We start from the raw sequence: 19,465 nt of genomic DNA, 5'->3' as shown, positions 1-19,465 counted from the left end.
AATAATTACGCCAACGGATACATAGTGTGCCTACGCACCTTCACGGGCTTGGCCCCTATTATTACTTATTAGCATATTATATTATTATTATTATTGAGCAAAAAGCAAACCATGAAATGAAATCACATGGCCAAAAAAACGGGTTAGAATAATAAATATGTGTATTAGAAACAAATTAAAACATACTACTGTTAAAACAAAATGCGCTACTGGTAGCACAAATCAACAGTCTCAACACAGACAAGTACTGGGAGCAGATAAAAACAAACACAATCTTTTAGAACAAACGAAAGACAACAGCTTGGTAGAAGAGATCAAGTTTGTGGACCACAACATAAGCCCGAGAGTCTTCTCAGAAACAAATAAACTACAGTTATAGTGGCCAAAAGTAGGAGAATTACATAAATATTAGTTTCCCCCCACAAGTTTTGCTGCTAAAGTGCTTTTAGATCTTTGTATTCAGTAGCGTTCTGTGAGTGTACGGAAATATCTTGATGAGCACTTCATACGTTTCAAAGGTTTTATCAGCACAGTAAATGAAACTTACTCACAGAGTTCCGTATTTGCCTATATTTGGACCTAATTGGTTTTCAGGGAGGTCGTCAGTATCCATCTGGGCATACTATGAGCATCAACTTTCCGGGCCAAAAGGTGAATGCATTCAAAAGTTATTAATGTTCATAATGAAATGCTAATAGTTGTCAGAATTAAACTGGAATGGAAAGTTTGTCCACCCACCTCTTGAGGATTGACCACAAGTTCTCAATGGATTAAGACTCTGCGGGAGGTTCACGGCACAATTTGGATAAAAATGTTCCAATCATTCTGGTTCTCACGAGCCACTCCAGTTTATCACTTTGGCATCTTGGACACAAATGATCCAGACTCGTGCTGGATAATGCATTGTTCTAATCACCCAAACATTGTTGGATTGTTGGAAGAAGTTGTGTTGGATCGGGTCCACATTTGGTACCATTCTCTTATGGTCATGGCGAGGTTTTTGGCGAGAATATAGTGAGTGGAGCCCAATCTCTTGGTGCGCAGGAAGCTAAACCCCATTTGTCAAATGAATGAGGTGTCGGATCTTTAACGGTTGGCATTGACAAAGGACTTGATGGTAGCGCTCACCTTGTATTCTCCGGACAAGCCTTTTTCCAGGCCTGCCACAAACACAGTCGGATTAAGGGGGCTTTATCGGAGAATATAACTTTGCCCCAAGTCATTCAGAAGTCCAATCCTTACTTTTGCAGAAGCATCAATATGTCCCTGATGATTTTTTTTTTGGAGAGAAGTGGCTTCTTTTGCACTGCCCTTCTTGACACTCAGGCCATCTTGCATAAAAGTTATTCGCCTCACTGGCTTTGCAAAAATAGCAACATCACAACCTGCTCGCGTGACCATCCATTGAGCAAAGTGGTCTGCACTGGTGGCAGAGACTCCCGCAGAACTCATTCCCTTCTTTAGGAGATCACGATCTGGCGCACTCTGTGACTTTCCCCACGTGTCTGATGGAAGGCCTGTGCTTTACAAGAATACAACCTTCTGGTTATAATTGAAGTTCTTTTGCACCTCATAAGATGTGGATTTAGGTGCAATCATCTTCGAAGCACACCCACTATCCTTGCTCTGTTGAAGCCATTTTATGCAAACACAACCAAGGGGCCAAGCATTTCCAGAGGTCTCAATATGAGGATCTTTGCATGATTTATAGCATCACATCTTTTTTTGCAGTGCTTTCATAATGATTTGGTTAGCGTGATGTAATGTAGGAACGTTGGACGTCACTTACCCATAACTTTTTTGACTAGCTTGGCCTGATAGAAGATCCGATCTAATTTTGGTGATAATCGACACACCGTTAGTACAGATCATTATAAAGTTGGTTCTGTCCATAGAATGGAAGTCAAATAGCTACCAGCAAACTTTGTTTTTTTTATTTCAGGGTTCAATTAAAAGATAAACACATACCAGGATTCAGAGAACAACTTGGTGGATAAATTACAGGAATTTTCATTTTGGTTAGGGTGAAACTATTCGCTTTAAGTTAACCAGGAATAGAAATGCAATGCACAGTCGCTGTATTGTTAGAGAAATGTCAGATTGTGCTTCCAATTACAAGTTATCCAATTCGTTTTGTAATTTATACTGATTCGCGTATGATGGCACGAAAACGGTTGATGAGGAGTTAAACAAGTTGCTTTGCATGGCGGAAAAAAACAGAAGATTCAGCTTACTCTGGCATAAGAGTATCTAGCAGTTGTCTTTAAGCATAAGTTCCTCTTGAATCATGGCTGGACAGATGTTTGGATTGCAGAGGCTGGTGCAATAACAAGTTATCCTCATTTAATTTAGTCCAAATACAATTATGAGAGTTAATGAAGCTTTATTACTCTTGCAATGAACTACGGTGGCGCTGTTACATCAACTTGTGAAATGTAGGCATGGTCATCATTGACAGTGACAGAGACAACATAAAAAGTTTGCATGACAAATATGTCAAAACCACAGGAGCTGCAGCCTCATATGTTATTTATTCATCTATTAAACAATTAACAACAAGTGAACGGCTCAAGGAACCGGTTTTTTTTTCAAACCCCTTTCATTTTTTGTGTTGACTGACTGACGCTGCTTTATAAATTCCAAGAAATTTTCTATGCAAACGGTACACTTGGTCTGGGCCAGACAGCCAAAAAATCAATATTTCTAACTTTAAAGTTTCAAAAATAGGACAGAACCTTGATCGCCGTAATTTGGATTTTGTAGTTGGTAAAGAATGCAGGCGTGCATGAACCGTGCCAGTGTGCCGGGGACTGTAGGCATCGGTGCTATTGGTCTCTCTGAATTCTATGGGAAAAGATATTACACATGCTGGTAGATATTTGTGTTAGAACAGTGACAAACTGGCATCTGAAGTGGGGATAATGGCAGTAGCTGAAGGTTTCATGATTGTGGTGTTTGTCTTACCTTTCGTACAGGGTGCGAGAGAGCGTCTGTCGGTCTGTTAGTGAAGGTGGAGCAAATTGAGCTCAGAAAGCACACTGAACGGCAGAGACTCTCCGTTTTGGACAAGCAGGCCGAGATTATACCAACCCTAAGGAGACAAATCAAATCAAATTAATTCAGTGAAATGAAAAACCAGAAAACTAATAATTTTTTTTGTGTTTAATTATGTTGGGTTATTTTTATTGGATAATGGATAATTATGTTTTTATCACTCCAGCGGAAAATTGAGGAGCTAAGCATGGCATGGAGCATCACACCAAGTGCAACCAATGATTAATAAAAGCAATTTTGCGATAATTGTAATTGAAATGGCTTTTGGTGCGTACATCACGTAGTAATATGATCAAATGGCTTATCACTTTTGACCAACAGGTGGCACTGTATCAAATGAAATTTTGGTGTGTTTTGTGTGAAGTGACAATGGCACACACAATAAGTTTGTTGTCAAATATGTCAAAACTTTGCAGAGATATAGCCGTGGAGTCATTATGGCACCGTGCCTAAAGTTTGTAGCAGAGCTGTACGAAAAAGGTTTTTGTCTATCAACACGAAATCCATGACTTTTTGTCAGCAAAGTTTGAAGATGATTTGATTTGATTTTTGGTGAAAATTGGACCAGCGGTTGATGAGGAGTGCAAAAAAGTAGGTTTTCAACATAAATCAAAAATGGCCCGACAGGAAGTTTGGCTTGTTATGACATAATTGATTGCGTATGTTGTCGGCATGACCCAAGGAAAATTTGAGACCATATTCATTACAATAGGTCAATGCAATCAAAAGTAATTAGCATTTTTGAACATTTCATAGTTTTAGAATGCAATTAGAAGGTTTATTACTCCAGACCAATGAGTAGGGCTGTTACCAAATTTATGTGGCGTGGTCAATGTGATGTGGACCATGGCACATACAAATTTTGGTGTAAATATGTCAAAGCATTTTGCATAGATTGCACAATTACAACAATTGTATGATGATTGTAATTGAAAGTGCAGAAAAATCATAAATACAAGCACTAGTATTATGATTAAATGACTTATCACTTTTGACCAACAGGTGGCGCTGTAATCAAATCATTTTGGTGTGTTCTGTGTGAGGTGACAATGTCACACACAAAGTTTGGTGTCAGTATGCCAAAGCATTGCAGAGATACAGGCTGAAGTGTCATTTTGGCATCATGCCTGAAATTCGTCGCTGTGGTATGCGAACACGGATTTGTCTATCAATACAAAATCCATAAAATTTTGTCAACACAGTCTGAAGATCATCTGATTCAACTTTTGGTGAAAAATCGGACCAAACGGTTGATGAGGAGTTCGATAAAGTAGGTTTTCAACATAAATCAAAATGGCGGACAGGAAGTTCAGCGTACTCTGGCATATTGGTATCTATGTTGTCCGGCATAAGCCAAGGAATATGTTGAGACCAGTTTCATTGCAATAGGCTAATGCAATAAAAAGTTATTAGGCATTTTTATAAATGTAATTATTAATGGTTAAGAAATGATTTATTACTCTTGACCAATAGGTGGCGCTGTTACCAAATTAATGTGGCGTGGTCAGTGTGAGGTGATAATGGCACATACAAAGTTTGGTGCAAATATGTCAAAGCTTTGCCGAGATACAGCCTCAGATGTGTTTTGGCATCTTACGAACAAATTCGTTGATGCGCTAAATGAAAACCGTTTCGTATATCAACACGAATTCCATAACTTTTTATCAGGTTGGTCTGAAGATGATCTGAACCAAATTTGGTGGAAAATCGGACTAACGGTCTAGGAGGAGTTCGAAAAAGTAGGTTTTCAACTTAATCAAAATGGCGGACAGGAAGTATGGCCAATTTTGGCATAATTGGTATCGATGTTCTCGGCATTACCCAAAGAATATAGCAACACTGACTTTCATTGCAATAGTCTAATTTTTTCAAAAGTTATTAGCATTTTTAAGATATTTCATTATAACTTTTGACCACAAGGTGGCGCTGCCACCAATCTTTTTGAGTAGCTTCAGGGCATGGAGCCAAACATTTTTGTAATTATTTTCGTAGCGATACGATAGTGCGTTCAAAAAAATACAGCATTTTGAAACATAATTCAAAATGGCCGACACCTAAAATGGCCGACACGGGAAAATTGGATATCATTCGACTTGACATGACCCACCGAATCTAATGAGACCAGTTTTGTGATTTTTGGCCAAACCATTCAGAAGTTATAAGCAAGAATATGCATTTTTCATATCTCCTGACCACTAGGTGGCGCTGCGTCTAAACACTGCAGGAAGTCTCAGGTCCTGCTTGTTATAACACCCACCAAGTTTGGTCTCAATACGCCAATCCATTGCGGAGTTATAGCCTCACAAGCATTTTTGCGTGCTTTTCGTAGAATTTTTTCGCGTGGTAGTCGAGAACGGTTGGACGAATCAACTTGAATTCCATAACTTTTTGCCATCATCATCTGAAGATGATCTGAGCCAATTTTCATGAAATTCGGACTAACCGTCTAGGACGAGTTCGAAAAAGTAGGTTTTTCGAACAATTGAAAATAGCGAAAAAACTAAACCTTGCGATTTTTGAATTTCGGGGTTCATTCGACTTGGCCTGAGCTGAGGATTCAGAGGAAAAAAGAATTTTCATTTTTGTGGCTTACGGTTCAAAAGTTATTAGCATAAAATTATTGAAAATTTGGACAAGTGGTGGCGCTAGAGAGTAGGAGATAGAGACTTCAAATTTGCTATAGTTAATGCTGGGACTGTCCTCTATCAGTGTGCCAAATTATACAACTTTCCTGCGATCGGTTCTATGGGCTGCCATAGACTTGCGGCGGAAGAAGAAGAAGAAGAAGAAGAAGAATAATAAATATAGCTGCAAGCAGCAATTACGGGGCCAAGCACTACATGAGCAAGCTTTAGACGAACGGCAGGAATGAGTAATTAAAACCGTTTTAAGATTATTTTAGGCAAAATGGCTTGAAAACAATAAAGACAACAACTAGTAATAGGATTTATCGGCTTATCACGTTTGACCAATAGGTGGCGCTGTTGTCAAATTAGTGTGGAATGGTCAGTGTGAAGTGACTATTGCACATACAAATTTGGTGTCAGTATGTCAAAGCTTTGAAGAGATATAGCCTTAGAGTCATTTTGACACAGTGCTTAAAGTTTATAACGGCGCTGTACGAAAACGGTTTTGTCTTTCGACACAAAATCCACAACTTTTTCTCAGCACAGTCTGAAGATCATCTGATTCGATTTTGGTGAAAATCGGACCAACGGTTGATGAGGAGTGCAAAGAAGTATGTTTTCAACATAAATCAAAATGGCCGACAGAAAGTTCGGTTTATTATGACATAATTGATGTGTATGTTGTCGGCATGACCCAAGGAATATTTTGAGACCAGTTTTCATTACAATAGGTCAATGAAATCAAAAGTTATGAAATTTTCAAAAATGCTAATAATTAAGAATTAATGAATGTTAATTACTCCAGACCAATAGGTGGCGCTGTTACCAAATTGATGTGGCGTGATCAATTTGTGGTGACAATGGCACATGCAAAGTTTTGGTGTAAATATGTCAAATCTGTGCCGAGATACAACCTCAGATACATTTTGGCATCCTTCCAGCAAATTCGTTGGTGCGCTAAACGAAAACCGTTTCGTATATCGACACGAAATCCATAACTTTTTGCTAGCATCGTCTGACGATGATCTGAGTCACATTTGGTGAAAAATTGGACTAACGGTCTAGGAGGAGAGTTTGACAAATTAGGTTTTCAACATGAATCAAAATGGCGGACAGGAAGTTTGGCCAATTTGAAGTAATTGGTAACGATGGTCTCGGCATGATCCAAAGAATTTAGGGAGACCAGTTTCATTCCAATAGTCCAATGTATTCAAACGTTATTAGCATATATGTTAAATTTCTTTATAACTTTTGACCACAAGTTGGCGCTGTGCCCAAAGTTTTTGAGTACCATCAGGGCACGGTGTCGAACATTTTTGTAATTAGTGTTGTAACGATACGCTAATGGGTTTGTGAAATACAGCAACTTAGTTAATAATTCAAAATGGCCGACGCCCAAAATGGCTGACATGGGAAAACTGGGTATCATTTGATTCAACATGATGCACCAAATCTGAAGAGACCAGTTTTGTGATTTTTGACCAAACCATTCAGAAGTTCTGTGCAAAAATATGCATTTTTCGTATCTCCTGACCACTAGGGGGCACTGCCACCAAAACAGTGCAGGTAGCCTCAGGGCTATGCTTGTTACAACATACACCAAGTTTGGTTTCAATAGGCTAAACCGTTACGGAGATATGGCCTCATAACTATTTTTGCGTGCTTTTTCTTGAATTCGGTTGCGTGTTATTCCAGAACGTTTTGAATAATCAACTTGAATTCCATAACTTTTTGCCAGCATGGTCTTAAGATGATCTGAGCTCATTTGGGTGAGAATCGGACTAACCGTCTAGGAAGAGATAGAAAAAGTACTTTTTTCGAATATCTAAAAAATAGAAAAAAAACTAAACCTTGCGATTTTTGAATTTTGGGGTTCAATCGACTTGGCATGAGCCAAGGATTCAGAGAAAAATATAATGTTCCTTCTGTACCTTATGGTTCAAACGTTATTAGCATACATTTTATGAAAGTTTGGACAAATGGTGGCGCTAGAGAGTTGGAGTTAGAGACTTTACATTTGCGATGGTTAATGTTGACACTGTCCTCTATGAGTGTGCCAAATTTCACAACTTTCCCGCAGTCGGTTCTATGGGCTGCCATAGACTTGCGGCGGAAGCGGAAGAATAATAATAATAATAATAATAATAATAATAATAATAAGAAATCTAACGATTTCAATAGGTGCCTCCGCACCTTCGGTGCTTGGCCCCTAATAATAATAACGCCAACGGTTTCAATAGGTGCCTACGCACCTTCGGTGCTTGGCCCCTAATAAGAAATCTAACGATTTATTATTATTATTATTGAGCAAAAAAAAAATAGAAATGAAAAATAAAATGGAAAAACTGTTAGAATAAATAAATATTGTGTATTAGAACAAATTAAACATACTACTGTTAAAACAAAATAGCACTTGTAGAAAAATCACACATTAAACAAAGACAAGTACTTGGAGCAAATAAAAACAAACAAATCTTTTAGAACAAACAAATAAACAGCTTGTTAGAAGAGATCAAGTTTGTTGGAACAAACAAAACCGAGAGCTTCTCAGAACAAATAAACTACAGTCGTGGCCAAAAGTTTTGAGAATTACATAAATATTAGTTTTCAAAAAGTTTGCTGCTAAACTGCTTTTAGATCTTTGTTTCAGTTGTTTCTGTGATGTACTGAAATATAATTACAAGCACTTCATACGTTTCAAAGTTAAGGCTCGACAATTACATGACATTTATGCAAAGAGTCAGTATTTGCAGTGTTGGCCCTTCTTTTTCAGGACCTCTGCAGTTCGACTGGGCATGCTCTCGATCAACTTCTGGGCCAAATCCTGACTGATAGCAACCCATTCTTTCATAATAACTTCTTGGAGTTTGTCAGAATTAGTGGGTTTTTGTTTGTCCACCCACCTCTTGAGGATTGACCACAAGTTCTCAATGGGATTAAGATCTGGGGAGTGTTCCAGGCCATGGACCCAAAATTTCAACATTCTGGTCCCCGAGCCACTTAGTTATCACTTTTGCCTTATGGCACGGTGCTCCATCGTGCTGAAAAATGCATTGTTCTTCACCAAACTGTTGTTGGGTTGTTGGAAGAAGTTGCTGTTGGAGGTTGTTTTGGTACCATTCTTTATTCATGGCTGTGTTTTTGGGCAGAGTTGTGAGTGAGCCCACTCTCTTGGATGAGAAGCAACCCCACACATGAATGGTGTCAGGATGCTTTACTGTTGGCATGACACAGGACTGATGGTAGCGCTCACCTTTTCTTCTCCGGACAAGCCTTTTTCCAGATGTCCCAAACAATCGGAAAGGGGCTTCATCGGAGAATATGAGCTTTGCCCCAGTCCTCAGCAGTCCATTCACTATACTTTCTGCAGAAGATCAATCTGTCCCTGGTGGTTTTTTTTTGGAGAGAAGTGGCTTCTTTGCTGCCCTTCTTGACACCAGGCCATCTTCCAAAAGTCTTCGCCTCACTGTGCTTGCAGATGCGCTCACACCTGCCTCACACACATTCCTGAGCAAGCTCTGCACTGGTGGCACTCCGATCCCGCAGCTGAATCCATTTTAGGAGACGATCCTGGCGCTTGCTGGACTTTCTTGGACGCCCTAAAGCGTTCTTTACAAGAATTGAACCTCTTTCCTTGAAGTTCTTGATGAACCTATAAATTGTTGATTTAGGTGCAATCTTAGTAGCCACAATATCCTTGCCTGTGAAGCCATTGGCTGCACGCGTTTCTTTGCAGGTCACCATGGTTAACAATGGAGGAACAATGATTTCAAGCATCACCCTCCTTTTAACATGTCAAGTCTGCCATTCTAACCCAATCAGCCTGACATAATGATCTCCAGCCTTGTGCTCGTCAACATTCTCACCTGAGTTAACAAGATGATTACTGAAATGATCTCAGCAGGTCCTTTAATGACAGCAATGAAATGCAGTGGAAAGGTTTTTTTGGGATTAAGTTAATTTTCATGGCAAAGAAGGACTATGCAATTCGTCTGATCACTCTTCATAACATTCTGGAGTATATGCAATGCTATTATAAAAACTTAAGCAGCAACTTTTCCAATTTCCAATATTTATGTAATTCTCAAAACTTTTGGCCACGACTGTACTATGTTTGTTCAAAGCAACAAATATCACTTGTTAGAACAAATAAACAGAAACAAAAACTAAGATAAATAAACAAAGCTTGTTAGAACAACTATAGCTTGTTAAAACAAAAACAAATAAATATAGTTTATTAGAATGACTAACTAAATAAACAAACATAACTTGTATGAACCAACAAAAAAATAAATGATTTGGCCTAATGTTAAATAATAAAATAATGACTTGAAATCACCAATTTATTAAATAATTATGATTCCTGATCATTCAAGGTTAGACTTCAGTCCATTTGCTGAAACAGGTACCTGTGGTTCATTCTTGAGAGCTGCTTGCTTGTACAACTCTGCGGCATCAGAAACCTCTTTTCTGCCCAAAGCCTGTTCGCCATAGAACAAATCTCCCATTCTGATCAAAGCTGAGAGGGAAACAGACATCCATCACTGCATGCAGAGACTCTAGCTTAAGCTACAGGGAGCTTGAGAAAGAGCACATGTACTGATGCACCGGTGCGGGACATCGAGTCAAACCTCAGGTGCCCTTCACAACAAGCATTTCATTTCAATATAAAGATATATACCTGACATTCTGTATCCCACACTAAATTACATTCATTTTATATTCTACTGCAGCGGCTGTCAACCTTTTCAGATCAAATATAAATGAACAGACCCTAATATGGAGAAAAAAAATAAATGAAATGAGTAATAAAAATAAAACATTTAAATAAATAAAAATAACAACAAAAATAAATGTAAAACAAAATTATATAACTATTTTTCCCCATTAAAAAAAATAAAAAATTATAAAAATAATTTAAAAAAAATTAAACGACCAAATATTTTTTTTCCCCATCAAATTACTAAAATATATATACTTTCAAACAATAAACAACAATACTTTCCAAAAAGTTATTTACACTTTATATTTGTTGTAAACGTCTTTAACAAAGAGATATAAAACAAAGAGATATACAATACATTCTCACATTATTTTAATTCATATTTTAGTCTCTGATTTGTTAAATTACCATAAGGATCTGGATCTTGAGCCTGTATCGACATGTTATAATATCTTAACATGCACTGAGTCACCAGCGCTGGATCCAGAGAGACCTACAATGTATAAAACATCTTTCAAAGCCACTGAAGTGAATATGTTCATCTGAATCTAAAGAAACTGTTTAGAATGGACTCACTGAGTTGAGTTCACACAGGTACGCCACATTAAACTGTGCTGCTTCAAATCCACTCTCTGCCGCACTCAGATAATAAATCAAAGACATGATCCTGCAACAATGAGAGAGAGAGAGAGAGAGAGAGAGAGGGGATGAAATAAACAATAGAAAGTGCAACATCCTTTTCAAATATAAATTAAATCTAAAAGGATATTCATGCTGTAATTTAATATTATGAGTATTATAGATTAATATCTGCATCTATATCTCTGTGGCCACTCAAACTGAAAGGTTTACCAGTCTCCTCTGAAATAGGCATTCAGTCCGTTCCTCAAGACTGTTCCCAGATATCCATTCTGTTCAGACGCCCATTTAACCCAACTAAAGTCCAAAGAGAAAAAGAAAAATTCCTTTCCTATAAATGCAACAGCAAAACGTGAACTAGAAATAACGGTGTCACACAATAAAAACTGAATCTCTTCAACTACTAGGGGATTATGGGTAACAGAGGCATGCCCATTCACAATGAGTGAACACATGCACATTAAGATTTGCTGAGCCAGATAAGTTGCATGATGCTCATGAATGGTTGATAAAGCTTGGTTTTATATCTACATTAAAAAAAAAAAAAATTATATATATATATATATATATATATATATATATATAGATTATATATATATATATATATATATATATATAATATTATTCTGAGTTACATACAGAACAGCATCTGCCGGGCGTCTGGCAACTCGGCCGGGAATCCCATGAATCCAAATATCAGCCAATTCAATGCCACCATTTATGTGTCCTCTCTGGGCTGACTTTAAATAGTACTTGTATGCCTTAAACTGAAGAACAAGCAAAGTCACAGTTAAAGGAACACTTTATTTGATTAATTTGAGGTGTAAATGCACTTCAGCATGTGAGTGTTTACCTGGTCAGCAGGTTGTCCAGGATAGAGGCCCTGAGAGTAGAAAACTCCCAGATTCATAGCAGCATCAGGGTGACCTTTGGCATCAGCTTCTTCCCACAGATGTACAGCCTTCTTGTAATCCTTCTCATACTGCTCGTAGTACCAGCCCAGAGCAGTGATAGCAGGAACAGAGCCCTGCAGGATGTAAAAATCACGTACAGGTCGTGGATTGAGTGGTATACACTAAATATGTCAGTAAAAACAATGAAACACGTGAGCATCCATTACATTCAGTATCATATATTACGAGCATTTGCACTTTTTTTCATTCATTCATCATTTCATCATTTAATAATCAAATTATATTTATTAGTTGCCTCATAATTAAAGCAATTAAAGCAAAAACACTTTAAGACAAGACAATTAACTACAAAACAACTACTGTACAAATGCCATTTGAGTTTTTAATTAACATGAATATACACAAGAATTGAAGACAAAACTAGAAGCTTTCCTGAGTTTTTTATTAATATGAATATACACAAGAATTGAAGACCGTAAAGCTCGGTTCCTGATTACAGCACAATCGCCATCACCTGTTTTCAGGTGATGGCGATTTAGAGGTAGGTTAATCAGGGAACCGGCTTTACTGACGAAATCTGTATCAGCTGCACCACAAGGATGCGCTGTTTTCTTTCAAATCAAATCTAAATACATGTAGAAACAGCACATCCTTGTGGCGCGGATGATACAGAAGAGCATACGCAGCATATGGTGATATGGAGAGACACAGAGTAGACTGTTGACAAAGGAATTCTTGAATAAAGTCGTCATTTTTGCTTTGTTCGCTTACAAAAAGTTTTTTCCCTTCGCTTCATATAACCCAGATTGCACATCTGATGGCAGATGGAGTATTCTGACAATGACTTTCATACCTTTTATGGACCTTGACACCTGTTATTTACTTCCAAGTCTATCCCATCCTAGTCACAGGCCTCCCGGCTTTCATCCAAAATATCTTAAATGTGTTCCGAAGATGAACTGAGCTTTTACAGGTTTGGAACGACATGGGGGTAAGTGATTAATGACAAAATTTTCATTTTGGATGGAGTATCCCTTTAAAAATCCCCAAATATTCCCATCCTCATATGAGGAATCCCGGTCCTAAAATTTAAAAGGCATTTTTATTTTTGTATGGGGTATCCCTTTAATAATATTTAAATATTCCCATCCTCATATGAGATGTGTGTACACACCACAAATATTATTTGGAAAATATTTAGTTCCCATTTCTACTCTCACAATAGTACTATACTGTCAGATGTTTTTATTATTACTTATTGAATATATCTATATACTGTGTGTGTGTAAAAATATAGAACTTATTTAAAAACTAGTGCTGGGTAAAGATTAATCGCATCCAAAATAAAACTTGTGTTTATATATGTGCGTGTACGGTGTATATTTTTTTATGTATATATAAAGACACACACAAGTATAAATTGAAATTTTAATGTACATGTATATTTTTATATTTTTTCTTAATTTTACTTAATAAGCACCCCCTTATATTATATAAAATGTTTAATATATAAACTTTATGTTTTTATTTAAATATGTACATGCGTATTGTGTATTTATATACATTTTTCCTTCATTTTTTACAAACTCCCTAGCACCCCCTTCCAGTCCTCTTGCCCCAGTTTGAAAACCCCTGTTTTTAAACAGCACCTGCAAGATATACCTGTTCTATTGCTTTCTTCAGGAACGTGACTGCTCTCTGAACATCTTTTGGAACTCCTTGACCCTGTAAATACAAGAAAATGCGATCTTTAGTACATTTGATCTCCTCTAACCTCTCTCGTCAGCAACATTAATTTTAAACACTTTACAAGACTGCCCTCTGCTGGCCAAATCAAATATTCTTTATGAACCATCACACAATGAAACATTAGAATTAGTGATTCAGGACAGCATATAGGTGCAAAGACATTAAGAATCCTGACCGTAAGGAGCACAATGGCGTAGTCATACATGGACACAGGGTCATGGAGTTTGGTTGCACCTCTCTCATAGTGTTTCACTGCTGTCTGAATATCTGGAGACACTCCTTGCTGACCCCAGAATAACATGCGCCCCATTGCTTGCTAAAGAAAAATGAATAATTAAATAAATAAACTACCATTTAAATATTAATCAGCACAACAGTTTTCCACATTAATATACATGAGAAATATTTACTGAGCTACAAAATCTGAATATTAGAATAGATTTCTGAAGGTGCTTATGCTGAAAATTCAGTTTTGCATTACAGCAATAAATTACATTTTAAAATATATTCAAATATAAAAGTCATTTTTAAACTGTAATAATTAGTACATAGGAATAACATCAAAATGGAACATTCTGTGCATTTTTTTTATTTTATAATTTTTTGCTGGATGTGAGTTTTAGTACCTCAGCTTCAGCCACTCCACTTCGCGCCTGCAGCTTTAGCCAGTAAAACAGATCGTCGTTTTCATTGGTTTGGGCCTTCAGGGTCTCTTCATCATTTAAATGTATTAACTCAACAAAAGTCTACAGTGAAGACCAAATGTTATTTAGAAAGCTATTCAAATTGCCTTGCACAACACATCATTAAATTTAAGGGTTCGTTTTTATGCGAATCTAATTTCATAATGACCTTGAAAGAGTCTTAAATTTCATGCCAAAAAAATAAAAAATAAAAAATGCAGCTGTGAAGGCAATGAAACACATTTACTCAGTCTGACTGGACAAAAATACATTTTCAATGCTTTGCTGTGCCTCTTCTTTTTAAACCCTGTATTAAAACTGAAAAGTGAAATTTCATTTATCCCCTATAATGCAAGATGAAGTTTACAAAGCCCCTAAGGAGACATGGTGATGGAAAAAAATATGAGAAGGGAGGAAAAATGCTTTTGCATTCTCTCACAAAAGTATTACGTTCCTCAAGAAACTTTATTCTTTCTTAAAGCTATTGAATTGCCCTTTGAAACATTGCATTCCCACACAAAACTATTGCATTTTCACGCAATACTATTGCGTTTTCCAGCAAAACATTTGCGTTCTCAAAACAATGGTGTTCTCTTGCAAAACTATTAAATTCTCTTGCAAAACTGCTTTCACAAAAACCAGTGGGTTCTTTCACAAAAGTATTACATTCTCCTTATAAACTTTGAAATCTCTAGCAAAACATTTGCATGTGGTTTTTGCTCTAAAATATTGCATTCCCCCACAAGAAACATTGCATTCTTGCGCAAGATTACTGCTTTTTAAAAACTATGGTGTTTTCAATTGTGTTCTCACAGAAAAATATTGAATTCTCGCACAAAAAAAAAATAAATAAAATTGCTTTCTTTCGCAAAACTATTGTTTTTGCACAAATATTTTGTGTTTTCATGAATAACTACTACATTTTCACACAACATTTGCGTTCTCAAAACTATGGTTTTTCATTATTTCCTTCACAAAAGTTTTGTGAGTGAACACAAAATTTCTTGGTGGAACGCAAAAGCTGAATAGCGAGCCAATGCAAAAGTTTTGCAAGAGAATGTAAAAGCAAATATAATACAGAAATATAACTAGAGAAATACAATAGATATAAATATAGAAACAAAGTATAATTTTTCCTCCTATCTTTTTTTTTAACCATCATCCGTGATTTGAGAAATTTGAGTGCCGTTTTCAAAAAAAGACACTTAAAAAGTCTCTTACTTGCTGTGGGGAGGGATTCTTCTGATCTATGCTGGTTTGTCTTGCGATGTTAATGTAATAAGCATAGGAAAGGTCACGGTCAGGGGTCATCTCCAGGTCACCAACATGGTGCATGTGCCCTAAACGTAAGAGCGCCAACCTCCAGTCCTTCTGAGCTGCCAACAGGGACAACAGCCAAGCCTGCGATGCCACACATCAGGTTTCATGTTAAACTACTAACCCTCATTCACTTTCACAGAGTTCAGATTACAGTCAGACAAACACACACATACCGTGTACGGCTGTCTCTTGACTCCCAATCCACTGCTGTACAGTACAGAGGCCAAATGTAGTGCTCTATTGTCTCCCAAGCAGCCAGACTGGAGCAGGAAAGGCATCATCCTGGTTATAACATCCAGACTGTGAGCTGTACTGATCTTACGGAGGACTAGAGCATACAGAATCCTGCCCACAGCTGATGCATTCACCCTGCCTACAAAACAGGTAACAATAAAAGAATATATACTGTATTTAATCTTACTGAACCCAAACTTTTAAAGAGTAGAGTGTGTATAATGTGAACACCCGTCAATAAACTGTTTAAATACAATCTTACCATATTTCTGTGATAGTAGTTTGGTCAACTGTGCAACTTGGCGTCTGTAAGGATTCGTTTCGAAGAACATACACTGCTGTGTTGAGTTGACAGTACTGTGATTCACTTGCAGCTCTGTGTATGTGTCCAAACAGCTGTCTGCATGTGAATATTGATGTGGTGAAACAAAACAACTGTAGACAAAGACAAAAACATATTTGCTCTCTAGTGCTTGCTAGTGGACACCCATGGTACTGACCTGATGGTCTCTTTACAGCGAGAGAGGCATCTAGAGCAGACAGAAAAAGCTCTGATTTGAAATTTTCACAAGACTGGAACCATCCGGTAATATTCACTTTTGATATAATAGGAGGAAGGTGAATCTCAGCCTGTGAAGATGTAAAATATCACTTTGCTTAGTTCGGGGGAATAGAATTTTGTATAGAATATTCACAGAAACTCAGAGTATACCTATATAGAGCAATGACAAAATTATATACAAGTTCTAATTATATATTTTGAATGCAATGTAAGTCGGTATCAAAAATAATTCACGTATGCAGAAATATAAATATATATAATATAAAAACCAAAAAATGCTATTATATCCTACCTGGTCAGCTGGGAGTTCTTGTATGCGATAATATGTAGCTGGTCCATAATATCCTTCAATGCCTCCTACGAATTTACCTCCACCAATCACAAAATATCCATGCGTGTCATCCAACATGACGTTCATGCCAAATCTGCCCAAAAACACCAGATCTTTCTTATTGTGACAATTGTGAAATTTAAGTTTTACTGCTTTAAATGAAGATTCTTACACATGCTCAGCTGTGCTAACAAATTTCTGCTGCCCTTCCGTACATGCAATAGAAATTTCTGCCTACAGGAGAGGGAAATATGGGAATATGAGTTTCAAATATGACTGGAACAGTTCGCACTAGAGTAGTGAATCAAACTACAGAAGAGAAGTGCATGAATGGCATTGTTACTGAGCCACAAATTGTATGGGCAAAAGTCTGTGCTGCAAAATATTAAATCTCATTTGCCAATATTAGCAAGGCCATCTCTGTGTTCAAATATAATAGTTTTCAGACATTTTGTTAAGGCCCACTTTAAACCAAGGAATACTTACAGAAATATGTTTTCATTTCAACATGTTCTGGAATAAATGTTACATTGTATTTGGAAAAAAAAAAAATGCCATGGCTGTATGCTTTTACAGATGCATGATTTTATTTTTTACAACAATAATTATATTAATAAAAATAACAAAAATTGTAAATGCACCTTTATTTGCTAACTTGTACTTTTCTCATGCAAAACCACATTATAAATCCACTGGAGCCTATGGGATAACAATAAGCTATTTCTGAAACAACTTGAGAACCAAACCTGTGGCCTTTGTGCACCAACTTACCATGCAATACTACGAGATCATTACACATGTATGCATCCATAAACTTACCACACGTCCCAGAATCTCCAGGGTGATACGACACCACTGATGAAGAGGAACCTGAAAAGATGAAAGGAATGCTGAGGAGTGCCCGGCATCTCCATGCACCTGGACGTGAATCTTACCTGAACGAATCAGACAAAAAGTACATTTTGTAACTGATCAAAAACAGAAATGAGTGGTTCTGAGTGGTTCGCAGTCCTACCAGTGTCAGTGAGGAACATTGAAGGGGTGGCATAATTATTTTCAGAATCGATGTGGAGCAGAAGTCCACATAAACGGTTACTGCAAGGTTTCTCCAACAAAACCCAAAGCGAAACAGCAAACCTAAAAAGTCCAAACCAACAATCATGAAGTGATTCCACGAATTAAATGATAATCTTAAACCTTGTTGCCAAATAAGTAGAAATAGAGAAGCTCTCACCAGGGATAATAGATGGATTTGATTCTCAGCCCTTCCAAAACTTCATTTCTGAATGGCTGGAGGGTTTTGATGATGCCATAACGTTCACCAGTAGAAGCATACATTGTGGAAAGAAGAGATGCCACCTCTAAAAGAAAACAGTGTGAAAACTTGTGGAGAATGTATTACACACATTTTTTATGATTAAAGTTGCAAATAAAAACACTTAAAAAGGGAATTATTGTGCCATTTATGTATATTACATATAATATAATACCATTTTCCTCCAAGCACTGTGGCATGTCATCTCTTCTGACTCTCCAGAGCAAATCTGTGTCCCATTTGGCACAAAGCTGGTGTTGTTTGAAGGGTCGACTTAGTGGTGAGTGAATATCAAGGATAACTGTCACACTGGTTCCAGGAAACCTGCCAGGTCCTGTGGACTCATCCGGTCCAATCCAAGCACGCAATAAACAGCTGAGAACCCAGGCAGAGCCGCGTATTATCCAGTCAGGTCGGTACACAAGCCAGTCAGGAAAACTCACGGTCACCAGTCGGGTTCCGGTATGTCCTGGCTCGCAGGTCCAGTATTTATGAAAAACGACTGAGGTAGCTCCAGTATCGAAAGAAAGCAGAACCTGAACATGCACTACGGACGACTGAAAACAGCTGTACTTTACGCGTAAAGGACAGTCGGAGACGGGCTCGCCAGGTGCGTCAAGAAAATCCACATTACCTGTGCTGCTGGACAGGCTCAGACAGCCAGTTAAAGACATCTGGTTATAAACAAATAAACAACAGATACATTTAGTTATGGATGAAAACGACAGGTCTACCTCTAATTTGCATATGAAACGTGCAACTTACAGAAATAATGACATGCAAACACAAGCAGAAACAACTCTTTGGAAGATCTCCCATCATTCCTCTGCGAAACCCAACAACACCCAGAAGATTAGGATTAAACAAAGCAACTTGTATCTGATTAAAATGAAGCTTTTTGCTGCGTTCATGGTGCACAGTCGCGCATATTGTTGCGTTATTTGGCTGGTTGCGCCATATCCGCATCAAGGACCGTTGCAGTGCAGGACTTCATGTGATCAAACGCTACAGCAGGTACCCGGAATAACATCCTGTTTGAGCTGCAGGTGTAAGAGTTTAAGCAAACAGAACGGATGAGTTCCACCCTCTAACGCAAACTTAGCATAGCTCATGAATAATTACTCTCATTTTTAGTGCTGTGTGCGTTTCTTGAAAACCGTATTCTGCTTTGGAATATAGTACGGCTTTCCTACATGTGCAATATATTTATAAGCATCCAATGCAGTATTAAAATTATGCTATAACTGTGGTCTGTGCAGATATGCCAAGGAACGTCTTGAATTTCATAATTTAGGAATTAGCTCCGTTTCAAAT

At 37.5% G+C, this 19,465-nt stretch overlaps 1 protein-coding gene across 1 annotated transcript; it reads right to left on the bottom strand.

The window, feature by feature from the left end:
• Window positions 1-2,964: 2,964 nt before the first annotated feature.
• LOC109088757 (protein sel-1 homolog 3) lies at window positions 2,965-19,437 on the bottom strand. Its single transcript, XM_042739940.1, has 21 exons — window positions 18,917-19,437; window positions 18,327-18,825; window positions 18,071-18,197; window positions 17,852-17,973; window positions 17,656-17,771; window positions 17,009-17,070; window positions 16,798-16,930; window positions 16,444-16,573; window positions 16,206-16,343; window positions 15,883-16,082; window positions 15,611-15,790; window positions 14,333-14,452; window positions 13,882-14,022; window positions 13,620-13,682; window positions 11,897-12,070; window positions 11,683-11,810; window positions 11,257-11,340; window positions 10,981-11,071; window positions 10,813-10,897; window positions 10,091-10,200; window positions 2,965-3,091 (listed from the first exon to the last, which is right to left on the bottom strand). Exons 1-21 carry the CDS (start codon window positions 19,115-19,117, stop codon window positions 3,002-3,004), a joined length of 2,994 nt encoding a protein of 997 aa, XP_042595874.1. The 5' UTR covers window positions 19,118-19,437; the 3' UTR covers window positions 2,965-3,001.
• Window positions 19,438-19,465: the final 28 nt, after the last annotated feature.

The sequence above is a fragment of the Cyprinus carpio genome, chromosome B15, assembly GCF_018340385.1.
Source record: "Cyprinus carpio isolate SPL01 chromosome B15, ASM1834038v1, whole genome shotgun sequence".
Classification (NCBI taxonomy): domain Eukaryota; kingdom Metazoa; phylum Chordata; class Actinopteri; order Cypriniformes; family Cyprinidae; genus Cyprinus; species Cyprinus carpio.
This window is presented reverse-complemented; position numbering and strand designations above follow the sequence as displayed.

What these genes read in the sequence shown, in the direction of transcription:
- LOC109088757 (XM_042739940.1), bottom strand. Translation starts at nt 19,117, where the DNA reads ATGCGGATATGGCGCAACCAGCCAAATAACGCAACAATATGCGCGACT. An exon ending in TCAAGAGACAGCCGTACACG is followed by an intron (nt 15,791 to 15,882) that starts GTATGTGTGTGT and finishes GTGGCATCGCAG; the next exon opens with GCTTGGCTGTTGTCCCTGTT. An exon ending in TCAAGATCCAGATCCTTATG is followed by an intron (nt 10,201 to 10,812) that starts GTAATTTAACAA and finishes TTTCCCTCTCAG; the next exon opens with CTTTGATCAGAATGGGAGAT.